This window comes from Seriola lalandi, unplaced genomic scaffold (assembly GCF_002814215.2).
Source record: "Seriola lalandi dorsalis isolate HSWRI2012SDOR001 ecotype SW California unplaced genomic scaffold, Sedor1 jcf7180002054470, whole genome shotgun sequence".
In the NCBI taxonomy this organism is placed as follows: Eukaryota; Metazoa; Chordata; class Actinopteri; order Carangiformes; family Carangidae; genus Seriola; species Seriola lalandi.
This window is the reverse complement of record NW_019525023.1, coordinates 2,026,291-2,048,820: the sequence shown is the minus strand read 5'-3', so window position 1 is coordinate 2,048,820 and position 22,530 is coordinate 2,026,291. Positions and strand designations below refer to the sequence as shown.

General features: G+C 44.3%; 1 protein-coding gene across 3 annotated transcripts; it reads left to right on the top strand.

The window, feature by feature from the left end:
* The first annotated feature begins 14 nt into the window (after positions 1-14).
* On the top strand, positions 15-22,194 carry smoc2 (SPARC related modular calcium binding 2). 3 transcript variants are annotated; one of them, XM_023411772.2, is made up of 13 exons: positions 15-332; positions 6,176-6,338; positions 8,526-8,632; positions 8,885-8,984; positions 9,765-9,800; positions 12,139-12,186; positions 13,480-13,554; positions 15,137-15,323; positions 16,245-16,327; positions 20,588-20,687; positions 20,885-21,132; positions 21,415-21,452; positions 21,657-22,194. In XM_023411772.2, the coding sequence occupies exons 1-13, from the start codon at positions 258-260 to the stop codon at positions 21,678-21,680; spliced, it is 1,284 nt and encodes a 427-aa protein (XP_023267540.1). In that variant the 5' UTR covers positions 15-257; the 3' UTR covers positions 21,681-22,194. The 3 variants fall into 3 exon arrangements, with proteins under 3 accessions (XP_023267540.1, XP_023267538.1, XP_023267539.1); XM_023411770.2 differs by having other exon boundaries at positions 9,765-9,809; positions 12,106-12,186; XM_023411771.2 differs by having other exon boundaries at positions 16-332; positions 9,765-9,809.
* Positions 22,195-22,530: the final 336 nt, after the last annotated feature.

Here is a 22,530-nt window from a genome sequence, read left to right as displayed (position 1 = left end):
GGGGGGTTATCGCACTGCCAGAAGTAAGGAGAGTGTCTACACAAACGGCTTGGCAGACGAAACCAAGGAGACGAAGTGAAATAAACCAGCAACCCCTGCTCCACCGTTGACATTTTTTCGCAAGGACTACTTTTGGATTTTTAAACATTTCCGATTTCTTCCTGAGACAAATTTCGCACTTTGGTGAAGTCCAGGCAGCACAGACTGAATTTTGGACCGCGCGTAATTTGGAGAGTTTATTGCCACGCTGCGTCAGGATGCGCGTCTGTCCGCTACTGGTCTTCCTCTGTCTGCTGTGCGCTGGACGCGCTCAAAAGTTCTCCGCTCTCACGGTAGGAAGAGCCACATAATTCCCCGAATGCGTCTCAAGATAGAAAGGCTTTTCTAAAAGTCCAACACGCAATGACAGTTTCCTGTTTTACGAAAAAAAATACAGTCCTGAAACAAGACTTTTTCTTTTTTTTTCTTTTTTTTCTTTTAAAGTCAGTAGCCTATGTTAGTTCACAAGCTTAGCGCTCTTCATCCTTTATCTATGTCCTTTTTATGAGCTTTTCGTTTGATAGCCAGAAATGCTTAAATAGAAAATCTAATGAATAAACAAAGAGATAAATAGAAATCTTAAATAAATCTAAGCAGATTTATGACCAATGCTGATTAAATGAACTTTAAATTAATTTAGATGTAATCTCTCCCGAGAAAATGTTTCACAGTTTGAATATGTTCCATATATGGCAGAAATTCAAGATGGAATTTACAACCCAAGATAGGTTTGCATTGTAAAACTTTATGAACTCCATTGTGTTCAGGGTCTCTGCACAGTGTATCTGAGATGGCAAAATCTTCTGGCTTTCCTGTGAGGGGTTGACTGGTCTGGTAGCAGCACCACTCTGGTTTACTTTTAGTGCCTTCACCTGCCTCCCAGCTTCTGGGCTTGTCTGCCTCTCTGTCCCAGTTGCTCTTGTAGTACCAGTGGCTCTTTAGATGCTGAGGTACCAGTGTCAGGAGGTCTGCTGCTCCGAAGCACATGGCATTGTTTACAGCAGCAGCTGTGGTGCATCATGTCAATTTCTCCTCAAAGATCAGGAGAAGATGCACCTTTAAAGCAGATGAGGGGAATTTCATGGCCACGATCAAGTGCAGGTATCGTGCTGAAGGAGGAATAATAGAGAGTGGAATGTGCACTGTCAGAGACTTCCCCCCTTGATTTAGAGGTTGAAGTGACAGCCGCCTCCTCCAGCATCGTTATTTATGGGTCCGGGTGAAGATGCCTTAATATCCAATTGGAAACAAATGGCCATGAGTTGTTAACCTGCAGGTGAAGGGTCGGAGATCCTTTCTCCCTGACGGCACTATGGAGTTGTGGAATGTGGGAGGAATTGTTGCACCGAGCAGATGCTCCCCCTTGATTTTCACCATGATGCACACAATTACACACACATCGTATGAGTACAGATAATGTGTTTCCTTTTTGAAGTGTTGTGGATGGTAATATTTACTCAGCAAATGATGTGAAGGTTATACTGATACAGCTGTGTTTGGGTATGACACAGCAGCCACTCTGATCTAGATATGACTATAAGAACGAAAATCTTTCTTATTCCGTTGCATGTTTCAGTCATAACTGTGTCTGTGTCGTACCTCCCCACTGTGGTTCGTTAGACCCTCTTTATTGGAATAACACATGGAGCACCAGACTTGTACTTTTACAGGACTTCATGAGTGATTAATGGCTTATTGTTTGAATGGCACAGGAAAGGCTATTGCTGGTTTTAAGAAAATGTCTCCACTTCATATTTTGTGCATATTTGAGGTCAAACAGGCAGTTAAATATAGGGGATATTTGCCCAGGTTATTCACGAAGCAGGCTTTTTCCATGTGTTATGGAAGTATGAAATAGTGTGTGAAAAGATGAGGGCACATAAAACATTGGCTGCCTCTTTTCAAACCTATACAAAGCAATTATAGTATAACATATGGGTTCCATTGCCCCCTATGCTTTCATGAAATTGTGCACCTGCCCAAAGAGACTTCTTTATTGTCACATGAACATTGGTGGCCTTTCACACCACCTCTTTCTTTTTAACATCTTTCACAGTAATTAAGTGGCTTTACCTTTGATTGAGTTAGTAGCCTGGTTAAAGGCTGTCACTTTCTTCCCTTTCCACCATGCTGGAAACTAATGATCCCCTTTGCATCCTAGCATCCACGCGGGAAACTCCCGCCAAGGCCATTTAACACATTTGCCACGGCTCTCAGCTGGGGCCCCCATTGACCCTGCGGGGCCGTGGTGTGAGGGGCCTCTCGGGGCGCTGGAAGCGGGGGCCTCCCAGCCCAGAGGGCCCTTATCAGCCTACAATGTGCTCTCTGCTGGAGGCGCGCCTCCTCCGTACTCAATTCAATCCCACAATGCCGCAGAGCCAGGGGGAGGTAATAGGATTTGATTTGTATGCTGGTTGGTCTTGGAAAAAAAAAAATTTTCCTTACACTCCGCCCGTCTCGCCCTCTTTCTTCTGTCTCTTGTTCCTTTGCCAACCTCTTGTATTATTTGAGCAGATGCAAAAAGCATCTTCCAAGAGATTTCATGCAATGAAAGAAAGATATCATGAAACGAAAGACAGCAAAGTAAAGAGAAAGAAAAACAGAGAAAGTGAGAGCCAGCTGTCTGGAAGTAGACGAAAAAAGGATTTGAGCAATAGATGGACTTGATTCACAATATGTGTTCTGTCTTGTTTGAGTCTCCTTTTATGATAAATAAGGGTGGAAGCCAGTGCCGTGGTGAAGGCCATCCATCACTCTCTGCCGTGTTGCTGCGCATGACGATGGTGCTGGCTCTGAGAGGCTGGAATGAGACATCAGGGGAGTGTAAGGGCTCTACCTCGGCGTCGCCCATCCATCACCACCGGTCAAACACACTGCAGTAGACGGCTAACCACCATTAGGAGTACATAGGAGGAAGAGGTCCTCAAGACACCACAGTCTCTGACACTTCTTCCTCTCACTCTCACTGGTTTTCACGTCTTATTTTTTCTCCTGCTGCAGTGTGGCCAGCTTTCACTGTGAAATAAACACTTGGATGCCTGATAGTGAATCTGGGTGGCTGATTTCATGGGTGGCTGATTTCATGGCGAACTGTGTTTTTCCATGCTGCGTTCTTGGAGCTTTATCTTAAACTTGCAGGCACTTGGCGCTCTGCTGTGTGCTGTACAGTGGACATCTAGCAGGATGCTGGGCTGCAGAATGACTCTGTTTGAGTTGTCAGTCTGCTGGCTGGCAAGGACTGATGCTGATAATGCTCGTCTAGCGTGAGCACTGGGGTGGCCAGCGTTGGCTGTGGCGATGTTGGCGGTCCACCACCAAGTATGGCTGGACACACTTAGTCACTATCAGAGCAGTTTCTAGCTTTGGGAGGCTGCGGCCCTCTGTAAAAAACCATCTTCAGACCCAGCCTGTCACGCCTGCTGGACTTTATGTGAAGGGGTGAGCTGTGAGAGACGGAGCGGAGGGTGAGAGGAGGTCACAGCAGCAGAGGGATGTCCTAACTGATGTGGGAGAACGGGGGAGAGGGAGGGAGACTGTCAGTTAGGTGCAGTGATGCAAACAATCCAAAAAAACTCAGAGACACTGACGAGGAGGGGCAAGGACATGTTAGAGAGAAATAAGTGGCAGGAGAAAGAGAACCAGAGACCAGCTTGGGATGGGATCATACCAGCCACGACGCCTGTCAACATGTTGACGTTCTGACTCATGACTACTCAGTAGTTATTACTACATTATTACATGATTACTCAGGAGTCATGGGTCAGACAACACCCATCTTTCAATTCAGCCATCATTTCGAAGTCAACTTACCCACCTGTAAACACACACACAAACACACTGGTGCTTAGTTGGTGAGAGCCAGTGTTACTGTTTTGTAACCATTTGAGTCATCCAAACAACCCTCCTCAAATTCAGCGATGCTCTTCAAAGTGGCAACTTCTTCACAGATTAAGTTACAATAGAGAAGAGCAAACTTGAAATGGAAAATCCTCAAATATTTTCTGATGGCTTAAAGTGAACTAATGTGTATTTGAATCCTTACAGGTTACGGCTTTGATGTGGATGTGAAGGGGATTTTTCCCTCTCAGATTGTTGGATTTGAGGGGGTTTTAGTGGGCCAAAGACCTAAAAAATATGTTGTATCTGGGAGACTTGGCTGCCCAGTCGTTAAAGCACTGACCACGAACCGTGACGTCCAGTTCACATCCAGATGGGGACCTTTGTTGCATGCCACCTCCCTCACCTCACAACTCCTGTCATCTCACTACTGCTACTGAATAAAGTCATAAAATGCCTGTTTTTTTGTTTAAAAAAAAAAAAAAATCATGCTATGACCCCTCAGATTTATCTTGGGACCTCTCATAATTTGTTATTTCCAGAGGAAGAAGAGGAATAACTCTGTCTAGAAAGATGAAGGATGAGAGTTGAGACTTGGACACAGGCTGTTCTTATGAAGCCAACAGTCAGCTCAGTGTGTGCAGTGTCAGGATACTTTTTGTGTTATTATTATTTTAAAAGCCAAGAAAGAAAGAGCTTGTAAGAAAAAATCTTTTTTGAAAAATTTCGATCTAAGACTAATTTTCCCTGCCTCACGGCTCCTCTTCCGATGTGTTTGAACGGGCCTCTCCTCTCTGATCCCCTTGGGAAGATTTATGAGCAGGGTTGACAGAGTGGGTTGTATCCCCCCCCCCCCCCCCCCCCCCCCTCGCCCAGGGCGACACTGCCTTCCCTGCCAACCCTCTTCCAGGTGCATGTTGCCCTGAAGCCTTACTCGTCTGAATGCAGAGGGCTGCCACCAAACCTCATCTCTCACTTCATTTGTTGGATGTCAGACACAACAAATTTTTTATTGCTGATCATCCCGCCCTCCTGCTGGATATGTGTCTTTTCTTCTTCTATCCTGCCATGCCCTGTCTTTTGATAACTCATAACAGATTTTTATGGCTTACCTTGAACCGAGGGCTTTGATTCTCTGCTTTGTGCCACAGAATGGGTTGAGTGAGTGAGTGAGTGAGTGAGTGAGTGAGTGAGTGAGTGAGTGAGTGAGTGAGTGAGCGAGTGAGCGAGTGAGCGAGTGAGTGAGAGCGAGTTTCTGTCTGTCTGTGCATCTGCTGTGAATAGTTGACAGGGAGGTCATTCAGACTGATTGTGGATATCCGAGCATCCACTGAAAACTGAAAAAAAAGAACGTCACAAAACAAAAGAGCTAACCTGAGTGAAAAATGACGGTGTTGCAGCGCGAAGACAAAAAGGTATTTATTTATGGATATGACTGACTGAATACAGCACCTGCATTGGCATGGGTAGAGAGTTTGTGTTTTTCCATTCTACCTATTATTCCACCGAGCTGAATGAATGAATCACGCAAACTTTATGTAAACCCAACACTCACACTGTAGCAGAACAAAGCTCTCTGACATCTAGTTTATTCAGCCACTCTATCATTCACTGCTTTTTCATTCATTGTAGCAGTCACAGCTTGTTGCCACCCCCCCCCCCACACACACACACACACACACACACACACCACCGACCGCCTCATTGTGTGGCCTGGCGAGGAGGTTTCATACCACGGTGGAAGATACAATGGTGGCATTGACACAGGTGATGTGATGCATTCAGCCAGGAGTCTCCGTCCTTGTTTCTCTTTTCATGGCTGAGTAAAACATCCTCAGGAGAGATTCCAGGTGAATACCTGTGCAGGTGTTGGCACAGACAAAGGATGAAGCGTCAGTCAAGTCTTCTCCAGCCCTTTAGACAAAGACGAATCTTGGCTGCACCCTGACAGGCTTGTAGTGACACTGCCTCATCTTTGTCTTTGTGTTGTACTGTTTATCGCTGCTTTATACTGTATTTATGAAAGGATGTTGCACTTTCTTATGAACCTCTGATGAAAGCTTTAAAGTAGAATTAACCGTTTGTATGGCTTTGGCAATGGACGCGTGTTCTGTCTTCGTTGTCGTAGCTTGTTTTTTATAAAATACACGAGCTTCAACCTCTAGTCTTCCTAAATCCCCCCAGAATCATACCTGTTGCGGAGATTAAAGTGTTTTGGTGCAGAGCTGACTGATTCCCAGAAATGGCTCATTTAACAAATGTTTTTTTCTGCTTATCTCCTACTTTCTCACCTATGCAGTTCCTGCGGGTGGACCAGGATAAGGAGTGCAACATGGAATGCAGCGGAGCTCCTCGCAAACCCCTGTGCGCCTCCGACGGCAGGACCTTCACATCTCGCTGCGAGTTCCTCCGAGCCAAGTGCCGCGACCCCCAGCTGGAGGTCATCCGAGGGCCATGCAAAGGTCAGGTCATGAGTCACGCTTCAGCGCCGCCTGACGCTCTCAAATGTGCAGAGAGGGTCACAGTAGAAACTTGTGGGTTAAATTCATTTCAGCATAATTAATTCTCTGAGTGCTGGGAGGATGAGTGGGGTTGACATACTGAGAGTGGATGGGTGGGGCAGGTGCTGCTGCCTGGCTGGTTTCATCATTTCACCCCATTTGTACTGATAAAGGAAATGTACATTCATTTGTCAAAATACTCTAATTGTTTTGTTTTCAGTGGAAATGATTTTTTGTCTTCTTATGGATTATATGCGTATGTCATAGGACCGACAGCTTCCTCACTGATTTGAAATGGCTCCAGCTTTGTGAAATCAAATCATTATGCAGAGGCGAGGGCATTTCAATGAAATACTTTGACAAGAATTAATGGACTCATTTTCATCATAGTAGATGTAAAGCTGTACATATGTGACCAATGGATGACTGGAGATGAAAAGCAAAATGGGAAGGAGAGCCAGTGAGGTCAGGCAGCTCACAGACTCCCTCATTGTTAGCCGTCGTTGGAAGGAAGAACCCATACACCCAAAAGCTGAAGCCCTGAACCCTCTCCCCCCCACCCTCCTCACTAACTCTATACTGCTAGTTCATTGCTCTCCAGACTGGGCACAAAGCCCCATTCTTACATATTACAATATTAGATCACTAATGCCGGGAGCGTGAGCAAAAGGGTTTGCTTAAAAAGAAGTCTCATATGATGGAAAAGCATTCCACGATTTTATGCCCGTGCTGTGTCTCTATGGCAACGTCTCTAAGCGGACATCTGGATGTGGTGGACAGCGCGGGACACAGAATAGAGGATTCCAGCTAGGAAGCTGAAAGGGACGAGAGTCCATGAAAGTCGTATTGTATGCGTCAATAACATCGGGTGTATAAGGGTTCGGACCCCCCTCTGCTCCTGGACGGCCGGGGGTAAAGACACAGCAACGGCAGCCGTGTCAGCACCCGAAATAAACCAGAGGGCTGATTTTGCCTAAAAGCACAGAGATGGGATTGTGTTTAAGGATGGCGAGACTGGCACCACATTTGTTTTCTATCACTGCGCTGAGATGATTCAAGTGTCCTGTCATTTTTTCCAGTCAAGTTTTTGGTCGGAGCCCCCTGGAGAAGGACGATGGTTTTGGGTTTTTCCACTGGAGCTAACTTTAGAGCTCCTCAACTCCCTGTTATCCCCCATCCGGAACATCCAGAGTCTCTCCTCTCCAGTGACAGTGACACACACACACACACACACACACACACACACACACACACACACACACACACACACACACACACACTAAACACACACCAGCCTGAAAGAAACCAGTGCACATTCCCCTGCGTGTGTCTAATGGTCAATCTACAGAAAGACATGCCAGGGACATGCAGCCTCCTGACCAAACTGGTGAACGTTTTTAAAATTAGCATGAGTCATTGTTTTAATGTGATTTGAACCTGCCAGCCAGACGAGCACTGCGTGGCAGCTAATGTGTCGCACCAAGTTACCATTAAACCCATTGCTGCCCAACATTTCCTGAGAGTTTGCACAGCTGGTGCTGTTGGCCAGGTGAGGTGAAGCAGCTGTGGAATGACAGGATGAGCCATGGCTCTGACAGAGGGATGTGAAAACACACGAGGTGCTCATAGGTGAAACGTTGCTGACCTGACCCTCATTCATATCAACAAATACGTGGAGGACAGCTCGGGCTGAGCTGAGGAGACAGTCGAGGTTTAGGAGGAGAGTGAGACAGACCCAGAGACATTAAGGAAGGGTCAGGTTTTCCCTGTGCATCAGCCCTTTTCTTGGGTGACTGGAATGTTCTACAGGAGCAGCACGAGCTGCCTCGCTCAGTAATGGCTTTACCACCAGGCACTGTGCAGGCTTGCCTGACTTGCTCCTAATAAGACCGGGGGTGTTGGTTTCTTTTCCCAGCCACACAAGTATCTGCTGCTTCCGAAATGTCTTGAATTGTTTTCCCCTGCATCTCTCCCCTCTCCCTGCATTTTTCTTTCGTTCTTCATCATCTGTGAGATTCAACATCATCTTCTGACTTTTTAAGTAGGTTGGTTTCGGAGTTGTGCTGCATAAGAAAATAGTTGAGCTGTGGGTTGAATCATGGGTCTCTGTGATGTGTAGTGATTCCGGTGATTTGTGGTACTCCTCAGATACATCCAGATGTGTAGCAGAGAAGAAGTACACAGAGCAGCAGGCCAAGAAGCTCTTCCCGCAGGTCTTTGTGCCTGTATGCAACCCTGATGGTACATATAGCGAGGTAACAAAAAACACACCATTACATGATACTTCTCTTGAATAGGAGGCACAGCTCTAGACTAGAGAGGCTACAGTAGAAAAGAGTAACTCTTTCGCACCCTGAGTTCACTTTTTGCAAGAATTGCTCTTTTCTCCTGAATGGATTTTATTGTTAATGACTTTTTAACTCTGTTCCTTCACATTTCATTCATGCAAATGCCATCCCTGGTTTAGATTATGCCAACTTTGCGTTTACATGCTGTTTTAATTACAGGTTCAGTGCCACAGCTACACTGGATACTGCTGGTGTGTCACACCCAATGGCCGACCCATCAGTGGTTCAGCAGTGGCCAATAAAAAACCTCGGTGCCAAGGTTGGAAAAACCCTCATAATCTGTCTCACAATGGGAAACTTTGAATAATGTATACACTTATGCATACTCTATTTTCAGTTCAGTGCACTAGTATAGGCATTTCATTTTGTATTTTTAAAATGACTGACTTATAGTCAAACGTGGTTTCTGTAATTATATGAAGCAATGATGATAAAATGAATTCAGCACAGCCAAGCATGACATTCCATGTATGTGGGGGGTGTAATCTTTAGTCCTATGGGAAAATGGTCAGTGACTGGACTGATGGCCACAGAGTTTGAGGGCCACCCGAGGACTGAGCGTTGCTCAAGGCATGGGGCTACAGTGTAAATAAGCCTAGTAGAAAATCCTTGCTGCAGAGTTGAGCAACAAAATTAAACTGTAAGGAATGTAAGTATTCTTGGAGGATGGCGTCTGCCAAACAATCAAATAACCAATGCCACATGTCCTCCCTGTGCGTCTTCATGGGGCTGCCTTGTAAGTTGCTGCTGTCTTAAGAGTGAGAAAGTTCCAGGAGCAGCTGCAGTAGTTTTAAGTGCCAGCTGTACTTTAATTTTGATTGTGTATATGAAGTTTAAAAATTTCACAAAATACATCTCCATTGACGTGCAGTGTGGAAGTGATTGGAGCCATTTAAAATGAATGATAAACAGGCAAGAAAGAGTTTTCCACTGTAGTTCACTCCTCACTTCAGTCTGGTGGCTGTTTGTCTTCTTTGTCACACTTGAAAAAAGTGTATTGTGGTGAATTTTTAATTCATTTGAACCTGTCGCTTTTTAGGATCAAAACAAGAGAGGGCTACCACAAGAGAGCCAGGTAAAGCAGGTGAGACTTTAATTCAAGGAAAATTCATTCTCAGAGGCATTTCGACTCCTTTATATTTGCATGTGTGCTTTCATGTGTGTCCATGTGCATGTGTGTACTTATCTAAGCATGCATGTACATGTGTGTATGTATTCATTTGTATCTCTGTCTGTTTGCCTGCATTTGTGTCAGAGATGTGCAGGGCAGGTCGCCTGTTAAGGCTTGCCTCTCTAATATTTTGTCAATTTGAGAGAGTACAAGCAGCCTGAAGGCTGATATAAAAGCGGTCTGTGACTGAGTAACAAGTCTAAGGAGAGAGGCTGCGGTGAGCTTTAATGCACACCGCCAGCAGCTACAGCGCCTATAACCGCCTGTTGTCTTTACCAGGCAGCTAAACGACCAGGAAGCAGCCAGAATGGAAGAACACTGACTTGTCAGAAGCTCTTTTCTAACTTTGTTCTTTTTCAGCAACAGTGTCATAAGACACAAGGAAATGTTCACACTTTATCCTCCACCTACTTTCACCCTGTCTCTCATCAACATCTACCCTCCTCCAGATATAGAGCCACTAAGTTTCCCTCTGGCTCCACTCCAGATACTGTGTATCTTGCTCTCATCTTTTAAGACACTATTTGTTTAACTGATGTGATTTGAAGGCTCAAAAAGAAAGAAGTGTAATTTGGGTTGATCCAGATCGATTCCTTATGTGATTGTGTACATGTGCATGTGTGTGTGTGTGTGTGTGTGTGTGTGTGTGTGTGTGTGTGTGTTTGCGTGCATGAATGTGTGCATGTGTTTGAGAGAGAGAAAGTGCGTATCCATCCACTTGTGTTTGTCACATGGGTTATTCCTGTCAGTGTGACATTTACGTCTGCGCCTCTCTCTCTGTAAACAGTCTTGGGTATAGTGTCTGTCTGAGCCCGGCCAACTCATTACACATAGATCAAGTGGGAATGCTAAAATTTGAGATGGTGGGAGAGGGAGTGAGGGCGGAAAGGATGTGAAGGGGGGGGGGTTGTGGTTCAATCTGAACTGGTTGGATAAACAGGGTGGTGAAAAGCAGAATAAACTGTAGATTTGTGGTGTGCCAGCACTGAAAATAGCAGTGATTGCATCAGTGTTTTAATTCAGCAGAAGCCCATCAGTGCCTAACCATTCTACGGCAGGCATTGCTGCACTTTTATTATCAGAATTGGTAAAGTTAAACATCACATGCTTTACCGTAAACCCAATTCTGGTGCTTGACTTGACAAATTCATTCACATGCTGGAATCATATGCAGCTGACGACTGACAAACAGCCGTAAAACTACTGCTGTATGACCACAAATAGCGCGGGGGTTTCCTGGCAGATGCTAAAAGAGGTGTTACAGTCATGTAAAAGGCTGCAAAGTAAAGATAGGTCATTAGTGGTTTATCATAAATCCAAATCATAAATACACTTTTTTAAATGGCATTTCCATCCGTTAAGTGAGCAGAGTAATAACATGTCTGCCTCAGTCAGTCACACTGACTGTATGTATTTTTATCCACCAAGCGTGCTTGAGAAGATGAATGGCTGGCATAACAAACTTGCATTAAATGTAAAATCCTGATTTTGCAATGGAGAATTCATTGCTGAAGAAAATAAGTTTTAAACTTAATCTCTGTTTGTGGAGCCACCCATTGGAGATGCCCTGACTCAGGCATTAACAGAGCTTTACTTTGAGCAGAATGAGTGTCCCACGCTGAGGTTAACCACACCTACGGCCGTGGTTTCACCCTTAGCGGCTCGAAACCTCAGTCCCCATCTTCCTCCTACCACAAATCGTACAAACAAAAACAGACCAAACAAACACTGAGCTTGATTTTCCCACTGTTAATTGGTTAGTTTCAGACTTGGCTACTACAGTCTTCATCCCTTGTGTCTCTCCCACCTTCACACAGCTCTCAGAACTTGAATGCAGGCAATGGAAGGATGAAGAAGAACATCAGGGACAACTGTTCCTCATCCTCTCCTCATTCATTATAACTGACCTCAATCTGTCCTCTATAACATAATCTCCTTTGCTGCATGAAGTGAAGCCATGGGAATATATGACCACTATACTTCTGTTTTTCCTCCTCTTTCCTTCTCTTACTGTAAGTCACCCTCTTTCAGCTTTCAACACACACACCCACACACACACACACACACACACTCACACACACCCACACACACACACACACCTCTCTGATTCTCCTCACCTCTACTTCTGCCTCTCTCAATATTGTCCGGGCAACGTGCAAATCTCACATAGTTAAGTATTCTCTAATCTAGCTTTCTCTCGTAATTGTAGTCTCCTTGCAAATATTCTCCATTCTAAATGCAGATGAGACTGGCCTAGTGGTGGATCCACAGCCTCCTACAGATGAAGAAGGTGAGCTTTTATCCGTCAGACTGTGAGTAAGAAATGTTTGATGCCGTGCCTGTGTTTACTGAGACACCACTGACTGACTCAAAAGCATAGCATGAAACCGGCCTTAAAAGGGCAAAAGAAGCCTCACATGAGACAACTACAGCCTCATTCTTCCTAAAAGGTCATTGGAGAAAATGTGATAGAAAAACATTTTTAAATTGATAAGATTCACAAAGAAAACTATCAAAATGAGTGGCTTTCTTTGGCAATCTTTGTTGAGTAGCAACACAGTGGCCACAAGTGACGATTACAGAATATTAATAAATGCTAAAACATTGTGTAACAGAAACTGCAAATGTACAACAATATCTATCTAGCATTAGCTAGGTAGCCAACATAAACTACTGCTCATACCAAATCAAGTAAGCTAGCCACAAAGTGCTCATATGAGCAAGGTTGTGTTTTACTGACTGAGAATTCAACTTTTCATTTGAAGAAGAATGGTGGTAATTCTTTTTTCAAAAGTACATTTACTTTAAGTACTGTACTTCAGTCTAATTTTGCAATACTGCAAATACTTTACTTGAGGCTGTTCCTTTTTATGCTTTGTGACTTTATGATTGAAAATGTTTCATATAAAACATCATCTTTAAAATATGATGCATTGTTACAGACAGAAATAACAAGGTCACAACCAGATGCAACATTAAAATGCTACTTCCATAAAAGTCATCAACAATAATCCAATTATACGATAGACAGTAATATAAACCTTCCTTATGAGTACTTTCACCTTTGATACTTAAAGCATGCATTGCTGTTAATACATCTGTGCTGTAAGTTTTGTATGCTGTGTAATGGACTATTTCTATATTGTGGCATTGCTACATGCTTCCTTTAAACTCCAAATGACCAAGAAAACAACTTCCTACATTTCTAGTGCAATAAAGATAATCCATCACTGTTAACTAGAGGCAGTCACATTTGTAATGTTGCATTCGAGCACTTTTATCGCCCTTTCATATTATTAAAGAAGTAGTGTTTTATGACTCTATGTCAATGTGATTATTTGATAACACAGGAAGAAATTCATAGTCATAGTTTACTGTCCCCCTTTTTTTTTGCTGCTATATTTCTTGTCACAGCTGTCACATGCAATTTACTGTTCACATCCACTCCAGCAGTTTGAGAGACGATAACCTTGATGTGCATTTTTACAGTCTGTGAGTTTTGGAACTACCAGGTTTGGCTCAGATGATAAACAAGTGTGTTTTCAATTGAAGCTAATAAAGCTGTCTTGGTGATTTTTTTCAGACATCATTTCCCAGTACCCCACTCTGTGGACAGAGCAGGTTCGCAGCCGACAGAACAATAGAACCAGAGCACCATGTGAGTTTCAAAGAACACTTTTTCTTTAATGATGGTGATCGGGTGTTTGCAAACCTCAACTGAAAGAAGGCTCTGTGTTTTTTCCTACTTGTGTGAGCAATCATGGTTTGAGGCTGCTCTGTCTTTTAAGGACAGATGGTGGGTTGTGAAACCAATACATCTTGGTGTTGGAGTGCGCCAGGCTTTGAGGGTCTGCTTCTCTGTGGTTCTTTGCGTTGCAGCATATCTGTAATTATCAGCACATGGCACAAACACAGGATCTCCTATTCTTTTTGTGAGCCCATCCTGCCCTCCTGTTTCACACATGCACGTTTGCACTTTGGGGAAATATGTTGCTTTCTGCATAAATTTTGAGGCCAGTCTACAGATGAGAACACTGTGTGCACATGTGCATTTGTGTGTGAATACCATTATCATAATTTGCAACAAATAAAAAAAAAGCCTGAGAAATGCAGCATTGATGGTTTTGATTACCATGTGCTCTTTGGGGTATTGGGGTGAAAAAAAAAAAAAAAAAAAAAAACACCCGCCCCAACAAAGAGAGCCCATACGGAGGAACTGGAGCGAAGAGAGTCGGTTGAGAAAGCGGGGAGGCATTTCATTTGGTCTCTTTTGTGTGGGTAAACATCTCTAATGAAAATAAACAAAGAAAAGGGATATCCATAATCCCGCAGTAGCTTCCGAGCCTTGAGGCGAGCAGTGAAGAGAGGGAGAGATTGGTGATGAAAGCCCTCATGGCCAGGAGGGCTCTACTTCCATCCTTGAGTTTAATACTCAAATCTCTGTTGGAGAGCTGCACTGCAGAGACGGAGGCTGCTGCAGTGAACCAAAAAAAAAAAAAAAAAAAGTCTGATTAGATCCTGCTGAGGCTCTGCAAAACCCCATCTTTCTCATGAAGCTCCTGAAACACTGCATTTTTCCTTGGGAAATTTTGAATGTGTAAACAGACACAGTAGATCCCTGGTACTTTACATCACCCAGCAGTAGTGTGTCACTGAATGTAGGTGTCTGAAGGCGCAAGCGACCACTGCTGCTGCTTTTGTCTCGTCTCTTACTCTGTCTGTCACACACATCCACAGAGGGCAGTCGAGCGTCCAAATATTTACTTAACTTAGGGCATTGGGAGCTGTACGTAGTCATTAGCCCGTTAATGTCCGTAAACAGTGCCACGGGGGGGCTGATATAGCGGTCTGCACACACTGTCTCCAAGCGCTCATCCCCCTCCCCTTAGTCCTCCTCCTTCACCTCTGGGATTTTACAGAGATGGTTAGGTGGTACTGAGAAAGCAGCTGTATGTGTTTCGCTTTTAGATAGAAATTCAAACATATTACATGTTTCATAAATCCAAAATGTGTTAGCAAGACTGACTCCAAATGTAAACTTAAAACAGACCCTATTGCTCACATTAAGTGTGTGTGTGAGTGTATTATGTATTTACCAAGTCACATAACCTAGACCATCTAAGTAAATAATTTCTTTACAGGTGGTGTGTGTGTGTGTGTGTGTGTGCGTTCGTGCGTGTGTGTGACCAATCCACCTATGCCTCCGTTGACTCCTGTATCACCTGACCCTCTTTCTCCAGCCTCATCATGTGACCAGGAGCAGCAGTCTGCCCAGGAGGAGGCAAGGCAGCACAAGAACGATGCTGTATTCGTACCAGACTGTGCCCAAGGAGGACTGTACAAGCCAGTCCAATGTCACCCCTCCACCGGCTACTGCTGGTGTGTGCTGGTGGACACTGGACGGCCCATACCTGGGACCTCCACCAGGTGAGAGAGAGTTCACCTATACAAAAAACCTCATGTGTGATAAGGCTATTTTAGGGCTTTTCCGTGGTATTTTCACCCTAATTTACAAAGATTCTTGGAATTTATCGCACAGCTTTTTGTGGCAAACAAACCAGACAGTTGTTACACAAAGCAAGTAAGTGATCATTCACACCAATCATAACACAGCAGAATGGCCAACTGATAGAGACGCTGTTCAAATGGATGACCCGGTTCCATGCCCTTTGGTTGGCAAATATCTTCTGTACTAAAATGTCCTTGAATAATACTGAGCTTCTCTATTTGAGAGTCAGAAAATGCCAGTAAGTCTGACATAAGCATGTAGACAGAGTGACTCAGTGGTCTGGTAAGCAGCAGGTCAGAGGTCAGTCAGCCTGGCAGAGTGGGGCACTGGTGCGCTCTTGTTGAGCAGCGAGGCTGGGTATCCGATTAACAAGGCTCCAGGCAGAGTGCCAGACAGCACATTAGCACACATATGGAAGCGTGGATTGTCCCCCTTCTCTCCCCTTGTCCCAAGCCAGCTTTTGGCCCTGTCGCACAGCAGCAATCAGGACTCCACCAGCTCTCCAAGGGAGGCAGTGAAAGCTTCCTTGTGTCCCACGCTCTCTGTCTGCCTATCTGCCTCTCTCCCTCTATCTCTCTCTTTCTCACCGTCCCTCCCCCGTTCTGTCCTCATACCAGTCCCAAATCCCTCCCTCTTTTTGGATGTGTTTCACAGCCTCTGGTTTGCCACAAAACAATTATTTGAATCCCTGAGATTTAACTGTACAGGGGAAACTGGAAAACATGGGATTTCTCTCTGATTTTACAACAAGGATAGTTTTACTGTCATAAACAATCCCTTCCACCCATTTCACTTTGAATTAATTGGCATTTTCTGACATTGTTTATTCTTTTTCGTAGGTATGAACAGCCAAAGTGTGACGGCAATGCCAGGGCCCACCCAACTAAACCTAAGGACCATTATAGAAGCAGACATCTCCAAGGTAGGCCTCCAAAAACTGTACTCAGTCTCTGTTCTTCCTCTCTGTTCAGACCATATGGTGAAGTTCTTCAGCAATTGGCCTCCAACTGTCGCTGCGCTTCCAAGGTTCTGATAACCGTGTGTGTGTGCGCCTGTGTGTGTGCGCCTGTGTGTGTGTGTGTGTGTGTGTGTGTGTGTGTGTGTGTGTGTGTGTGTGTGTGTGCACGCGCATGTGTGTGTGTTGACATCATTACCACTGTTGGTCAAGGAAATGTTTGAGAAACAGTTGAGGATTGCCAGATACTGCCCCTCACTGGTCAATAAGCCAGGAGACAGAGACGGATCGGGGGGAGGATTAATCTTCAACTGACACTGGAGATGGAGGATAGCGGGATGATAGCCCAGAGGAGAAACAGCAGGGAGGAGAGTTAGAGATAATGGGTAATAGGATGCCAGAGACAGGTAGTGACAGAAAGACTGACAAGAGTTTAGATAAGTAGATTGAGGGCAGGAGGGTAGTTTAAGAGCGGTGGTCATGAGCAGGGCTTAGTTACAGATGAGACTTTGTTTGCTATTTGACATTTTAAATTGTAAAGTTTATATCTTGATATATCTGAGTGAATTTTACAAACGGATAGAACTGAAGATCATGTGTCACATTGCCATTTCAGCAAATTCCCAAAAACAACATAGGTTTACATTCAAGTGACAAAGGAGCAGGTGAGGGTGGCTGGATGGGTCCGTAAAACATCCAGCCAATGTTGGTTTCTCTTGACTGTGATAACCATCACTCCTTTAGCTTAAAATATTTATTCAAACCAAAACCACAATCTCTCCCTGACCCTAAACAATAAACCTAATCAAACCATACCCATAGTGGTATCAGATGAAAAAAGCGGCGTTGGAAGGCACTAACAAGGTATGTCGTCCTGCCGATATGTGGGGTGTGTAATTTTGGAGCGCATTTACAGCTGTCGTGAACCCAGTTTTTCTAAAATGTAGGAGATGGTCAGTAAAATAAATCAGGTTACTTTAGAACTAGAAGTGTGAACAAATAAAATATTCTTAGTTTTTTCTGCCATCATTCCACCTACTGAGCTAATTGCTGAGATATATTGCTCCACTCAGCTACAACTGAGCCCACATGGCATCGCAAACATAAATTATTAAACCTATTTTGAACAGGTTTAGCTTAATGCAGTTATTTCAAGCGTCTACTTTAATGTGAAAATGAAAATAAACTGTCTGTTGTAAATGTCCACTTGATTTTGCTGAGCTGCTTCCAGATTCAGCTTTGGCCTGTTTGACTTACCATGGTTTTGCGCAGAAGTATGCATTCAGCCTGTTTTCAATACATTTGCAAATACTAGAATATCATCATTTTAAATATCTAATTCAATTTTATCAGCAATTTCATGACTTGTCGTGAAACCATTGCAAAGCAGAGTAATAGCTTTCATGTGCTGCATACAACCAAATCTCAGTTTAAAGCTGAACGGCGCTTGGCAAATTTGCAGTTTTTTGGCGGTTTGGTAAACATGTTAATAATCTAGCAGCATATGAACAGAGCCACCACTGTTCCTGTCCCATCCATCACTGTTTATGTAACAGTTTGCCAGGCCAGAGCTGTGCTCTCAGCTCGCAGGTGCTGCATTTAGCAGCAGAGCAACACTCTGTCTCTGCATCGAGGACTCTTGTATAGTCTGTATAAAACTGGGAAGAACGGAATGGAGAGTCACAGATCAATGCTCCTTAGAGCAATAAATGTTACTCATCTTTGCCTTTCAGTGACACCGGTGGTGTATATTATTGCTAATATGTTGAGCAGGACAAATTACAGTGTCTGTCAGCAGATACTGTTTGGTGGCAATGGGGGGTGGAAAACATCCCACGAGACAGAGCTCAAGCCCAACCAAACACCTTTTTAAACACTGTGTGGTAGGACAGAAAACAATATACCTATTCACCCATGCAGTCACCTAACACAGACGCTCACACAAGTATACGGACATCACTCTAAACCTGTAGAAAAAACCTGCACCATATCAGCCAGGTCTCCCATTATAAAATATTCCGAGACGCAGTCAAAAAAAAACACAGCATCTTGTTTTCTCTAATGAGCAGTTGCATCAGTGGCTGTAAAACCCTGTTACTGTATGAAGCAGGGGTAATTATAAACATTGCCTTCACATTGCTGCAGCCTATTTGCTGTTGAAGCGCTGGTGTTGAGAGGTTTATGGGACAAGATGCAAGAAAGGAGCAACTTGCCCTGAAAGCAGCAGGAGAGGAAAGCAGGAGTGTTTGGCTAGCTTTCTCCCCAGAGCGGGATCATGGGATAGCATTGGGGCAGGCATTGGGAACTGCAGCTGTGAGTGCTGACAGGTCTCTGCCCCATGTGGCTCCATAGAATAACACAGCTTCTTATTGACAGTAACACACGGGCACACACATGCAAACATGCACTTACTGGCCAACTTTCTAAAGGCAGCGGAGATACGGAGGCGTATGAATAGCTGTGTAGATGTTAGATTTTCAACAAGAAAAATGTAATCATTCCAGGCTTTCTCAACTTGATTCCATCCTGCATCTGTCAAACATGGACATTACATAATTATAATGATTATGAAGTAAGGCAGAGCAGACGTTTACTGCTTCGGCCTCGAACCGAACGGAAAATGGCCAGACTCAATTTCCTTTGAATGACAGCAGGAACATTTGTGTCCTGCCCCACAGCAAAACAGTGTCCAGACGGACAGACAGAAGCTGATCTGTCCCGCCCCCACAAGAAAAACTTTTGCTGCCAAGAGGAAAGGACTGCAGCTTTACCTGATGGCTTCCCATCTGAATGAACTGCAGACATGTTCGGATTCCTCCAGCATTACGGAGAGGACGTGTGCTCTCCATGAAAAACACTAAGCCTCAAACAAGTCCAACTGCCATCCCACAAATCTCTCTTCAGTCAGAAAGCCAGATAAAAACACTTTGCCGTCTGAGGGTGCAATTGTGTGACTGTCTAGACTAATTTACCACAAGAGGCTCAGCAAGGCACCACTTTGGCCATTCACAGGTGGGTCAGATATTTTACTGGGCTCGGGCCAGGGAGGGCCTACTAAAACTTAAGTGCAAGTCTGTTCAGCATGTAAAAGAGACTGTGAATGTTTCAGCCCTCAGCTCGGCCCGGGTTGCTAAAGCCCCGTGCTGCTTGGGAAAGGTGGAGTGTAGGCTGGTGTTGGGTGTTTACGCCGATGCTGGTCGCCACCTGTTAGAGCGGGGCAAAGACTGCTATTATCTCCAACACAAGAGAATCTGGCCCCGCAGGCCTGGGCCATAAAAAAGGAGCAGCAAACTGCGGAGAATTTTGCTTCTTCTCCACAGGCGCAATAGCAGAGGGAAGTCGGACTGTGAGAAAGCAGAGGAGAGCCGGGAGAGGAATCCAGGAATCTCTCTGGCCTCCATAGCCTTCAGCTCTTCCAGAACAACCTTGGCCTCCACACTCTTAAAACTCTACGGCCTAACAGACAATTACTATCATTAGGGTCATTCCACTCCAGTCGTCCCTCATTTAAATTTTTTGTCCCGTCATTCTGCATGTAATGATGCTTCTCTGTTGGTTTTAGTTGCGTAGTTAATGATAGATTTTACCTTATAGGTTTATGAGTTAATTATATCAGTCTCCTCTCTGGCTGACATTTCAAATAGTAATCCCACCACACGCTGAAGATCAGCTGTTGCGACTGTCAATCTCTGAACGCATACCTTTAAATCTGACATCCCTCAGATGAAATCCTCAGAACACTCTCTGTCAGGACTGTGTTTGGTACCCTTGATGTCTCAGATGAGTATCAGGCACTGAATGGAGCCTCTTGTCCATACACACAACAATCGGTAACATCATCTGGGCCTCCAGCTGTCAAAACCACTCAGGGGCCTCCGGGATGATTGGCAGGTACCCTCTTCCTCCTCCAGATGAGGGGAGGTCTGACACTTTATGAGAGGGAGTTAAAGACAACTGTGAGAGTCTTGTTTGGGTTTATTTTCTCCTCTGCTGTCTTTATGTGCTGCTCACGTTAGACCTACGCTGCCAGTTACATGACGTCCCTCCCCAAACATTTATTAGGCCACCTATGACGGCAGCATTCCAGATCACAACACATGTCGTAATGCCGTGGACCGGAGGATCATTTGTCTGTGTTTGCTGACACATGTGTACACTTAATTCCATGTGAACTGTATAATGCATGCTCACACACACTCATTCAGGTGTCTGTGGCTTATTTTCCAGGCTGTCCTGGGGCAAAGAAAACAGAGTTCCTGACAAGTGTTCTTGACGCGCTGTCGACAGACATGGTGCACGCCGTCACAGACCCAGCATCCGCCGGAAGGTATGACGTATGTTCATCTTACCATTGTTGATGTATGTCAGGCGGTTCGGTCATTTGTGTGATACAGGTGATTTTTTTCCTGTAACCATGGCAACTGGTTGAACTCCAGTGACTTGCGTAACTCTAGTCAGTTGGATGAAGTGATGTAGCGGATCTTTATCAGCTGATGAACTGATGAATTGATATCTGTCATTTAGGATGGCTGAGCCTGACCCCAGCCACACCCTGGAGGAGAGGGTGGTCCACTGGTATTTCAGTCAGCTGGACAAAAACTCCAGTGGGGACATCGGGAAGAAGGAGATCAAGCCTTTCAAACGCTTCCTGCGCAAGAAGTCCAAGCCTAAGAAGTGCGTAAAGAAGTTTGTGGAGTACTGCGACATCAGCAACGACAAGGCGCTCTCTCTGCAGGAGCTGATGGGCTGCCTCGGGGTGACCAAAGAAGAGGGTGAGCTGAGCAACACAGTAACGCAACCTAATGTCTAATGGCTAGCTACAGCTAATACAGTCTACCAGCAACAGGTGTCACTTCAGCTGGCAAAATTGGCAAGCGCTGGCTTCAAATAAGAAGCCTGCTTTGGCCTGGATCTGCTTAAAATCAAGGACCAGCTGGGAAAGCGCTTATTGAAGGGTTAACGGTACTTTGTGGAGATTTGATGCTTGAATTTAGCTGAAGTATTCCTCATATTATGGTTGTTGACCTTTTATATCACTTTTTTTTGTCTCACAGGGGCCAAACCAGGAGAGGGCCTACCTTCTAGTAAACTAGTAAGTAAACTACTCATCCCACACAAATGGATAAAATGGCTCTGAGAAAAATTGGTTTCACATCTGGAGTCAAACTGAAATATTGTTTTAGCTCTGTCAGCGTTGACTGAGCCAGGAATATACAATCATTAAAAAAGTTGTCAGACTAAGTGCAAACAGACGAGGGCATGTGTCAAACTGACGTCACTTTAATTCTCTCCTCAGAATCCCTCAAAGAAGCAAGGCTAAGCCAGCAACTGAGATTTCCCCTCCCACACGGAGAACGTGCCCTCACCAATCGGCAATAATGGAAACCATAGTATTTGCACTTTGTACTTTAAAAAAAATGTAAATTCACTTTGTAGAAATAAGGTATTTAAACAGACTGCTGAATCTGTGAATGATGTAGTTAGCTTTTTATGTCCTGACAAACAAAAATTATTTAACACATACAATGTATGTGTCCTTTGTGTGTCTAAAAAGTATACTTTTCAGAGTTGTACAAGTTTTAATGTTTGATGTTACATTTTGTGCCCCCTCCCCTATTGTGCTTTTTTTTCTCTCATACGCATAACGTTCCACGGGATTTTTGCTACGCGGTTACAATACTTAAGACCATCCCATCTCTCACGTACTGACCTATAGCATCTCTTCCTGTGCTTTGTACAGCAGTTTGAAAGAATGTTTTAAACATACATCATAAAAACGTCCTACATGTTCACATGTATTCATGTTTATTAGAAATAAAGAACTCTTTTATACATTTTGCGCTCTGTCTTAATGTGTCAGAGACGGTTCATTAAGTCAGTAAATTACTTTGTTTCTCTCTGAACCAGTTATTCTTCTTCTATATTTTCCTTCTGATCATATAAATGTTGTAATGTCTTTGCCGTTTTGTGTTTTCTTGCTGCGTCTTCAATAAAACACCTTGTTGACACAGTCTTTAGGAGCCAAGTATTAGTCATACATAGCAAAGGTCGTGTATCATCCCATTTTCAGACAGCATGCCAGTTCCCCTGGGGCAACAGTTTAGAATTGGAAAAAACGGATGGTGCTTGTTTCTGTTCTCGTCACAGATTTCCCACGTCAACTGAAGACA

Excerpts from the sequence above, each read along its gene's own strand:
- smoc2 (XM_023411770.2), top strand. The coding sequence starts at position 258 with ATGCGCGTCTGTCCGCTACTGGTCTTCCTCTGTCTGCTGTGCGCTGGA. Across the intron at positions 6,339-8,525 it reads CATCCGAGGGCCATGCAAAG|ATACATCCAGATGTGTAGCA; the intron begins GTCAGGTCATGA and ends GGTACTCCTCAG. Across the intron at positions 21,133-21,414 it reads CGGGGTGACCAAAGAAGAGG|GGGCCAAACCAGGAGAGGGC; the intron begins GTGAGCTGAGCA and ends TTTGTCTCACAG.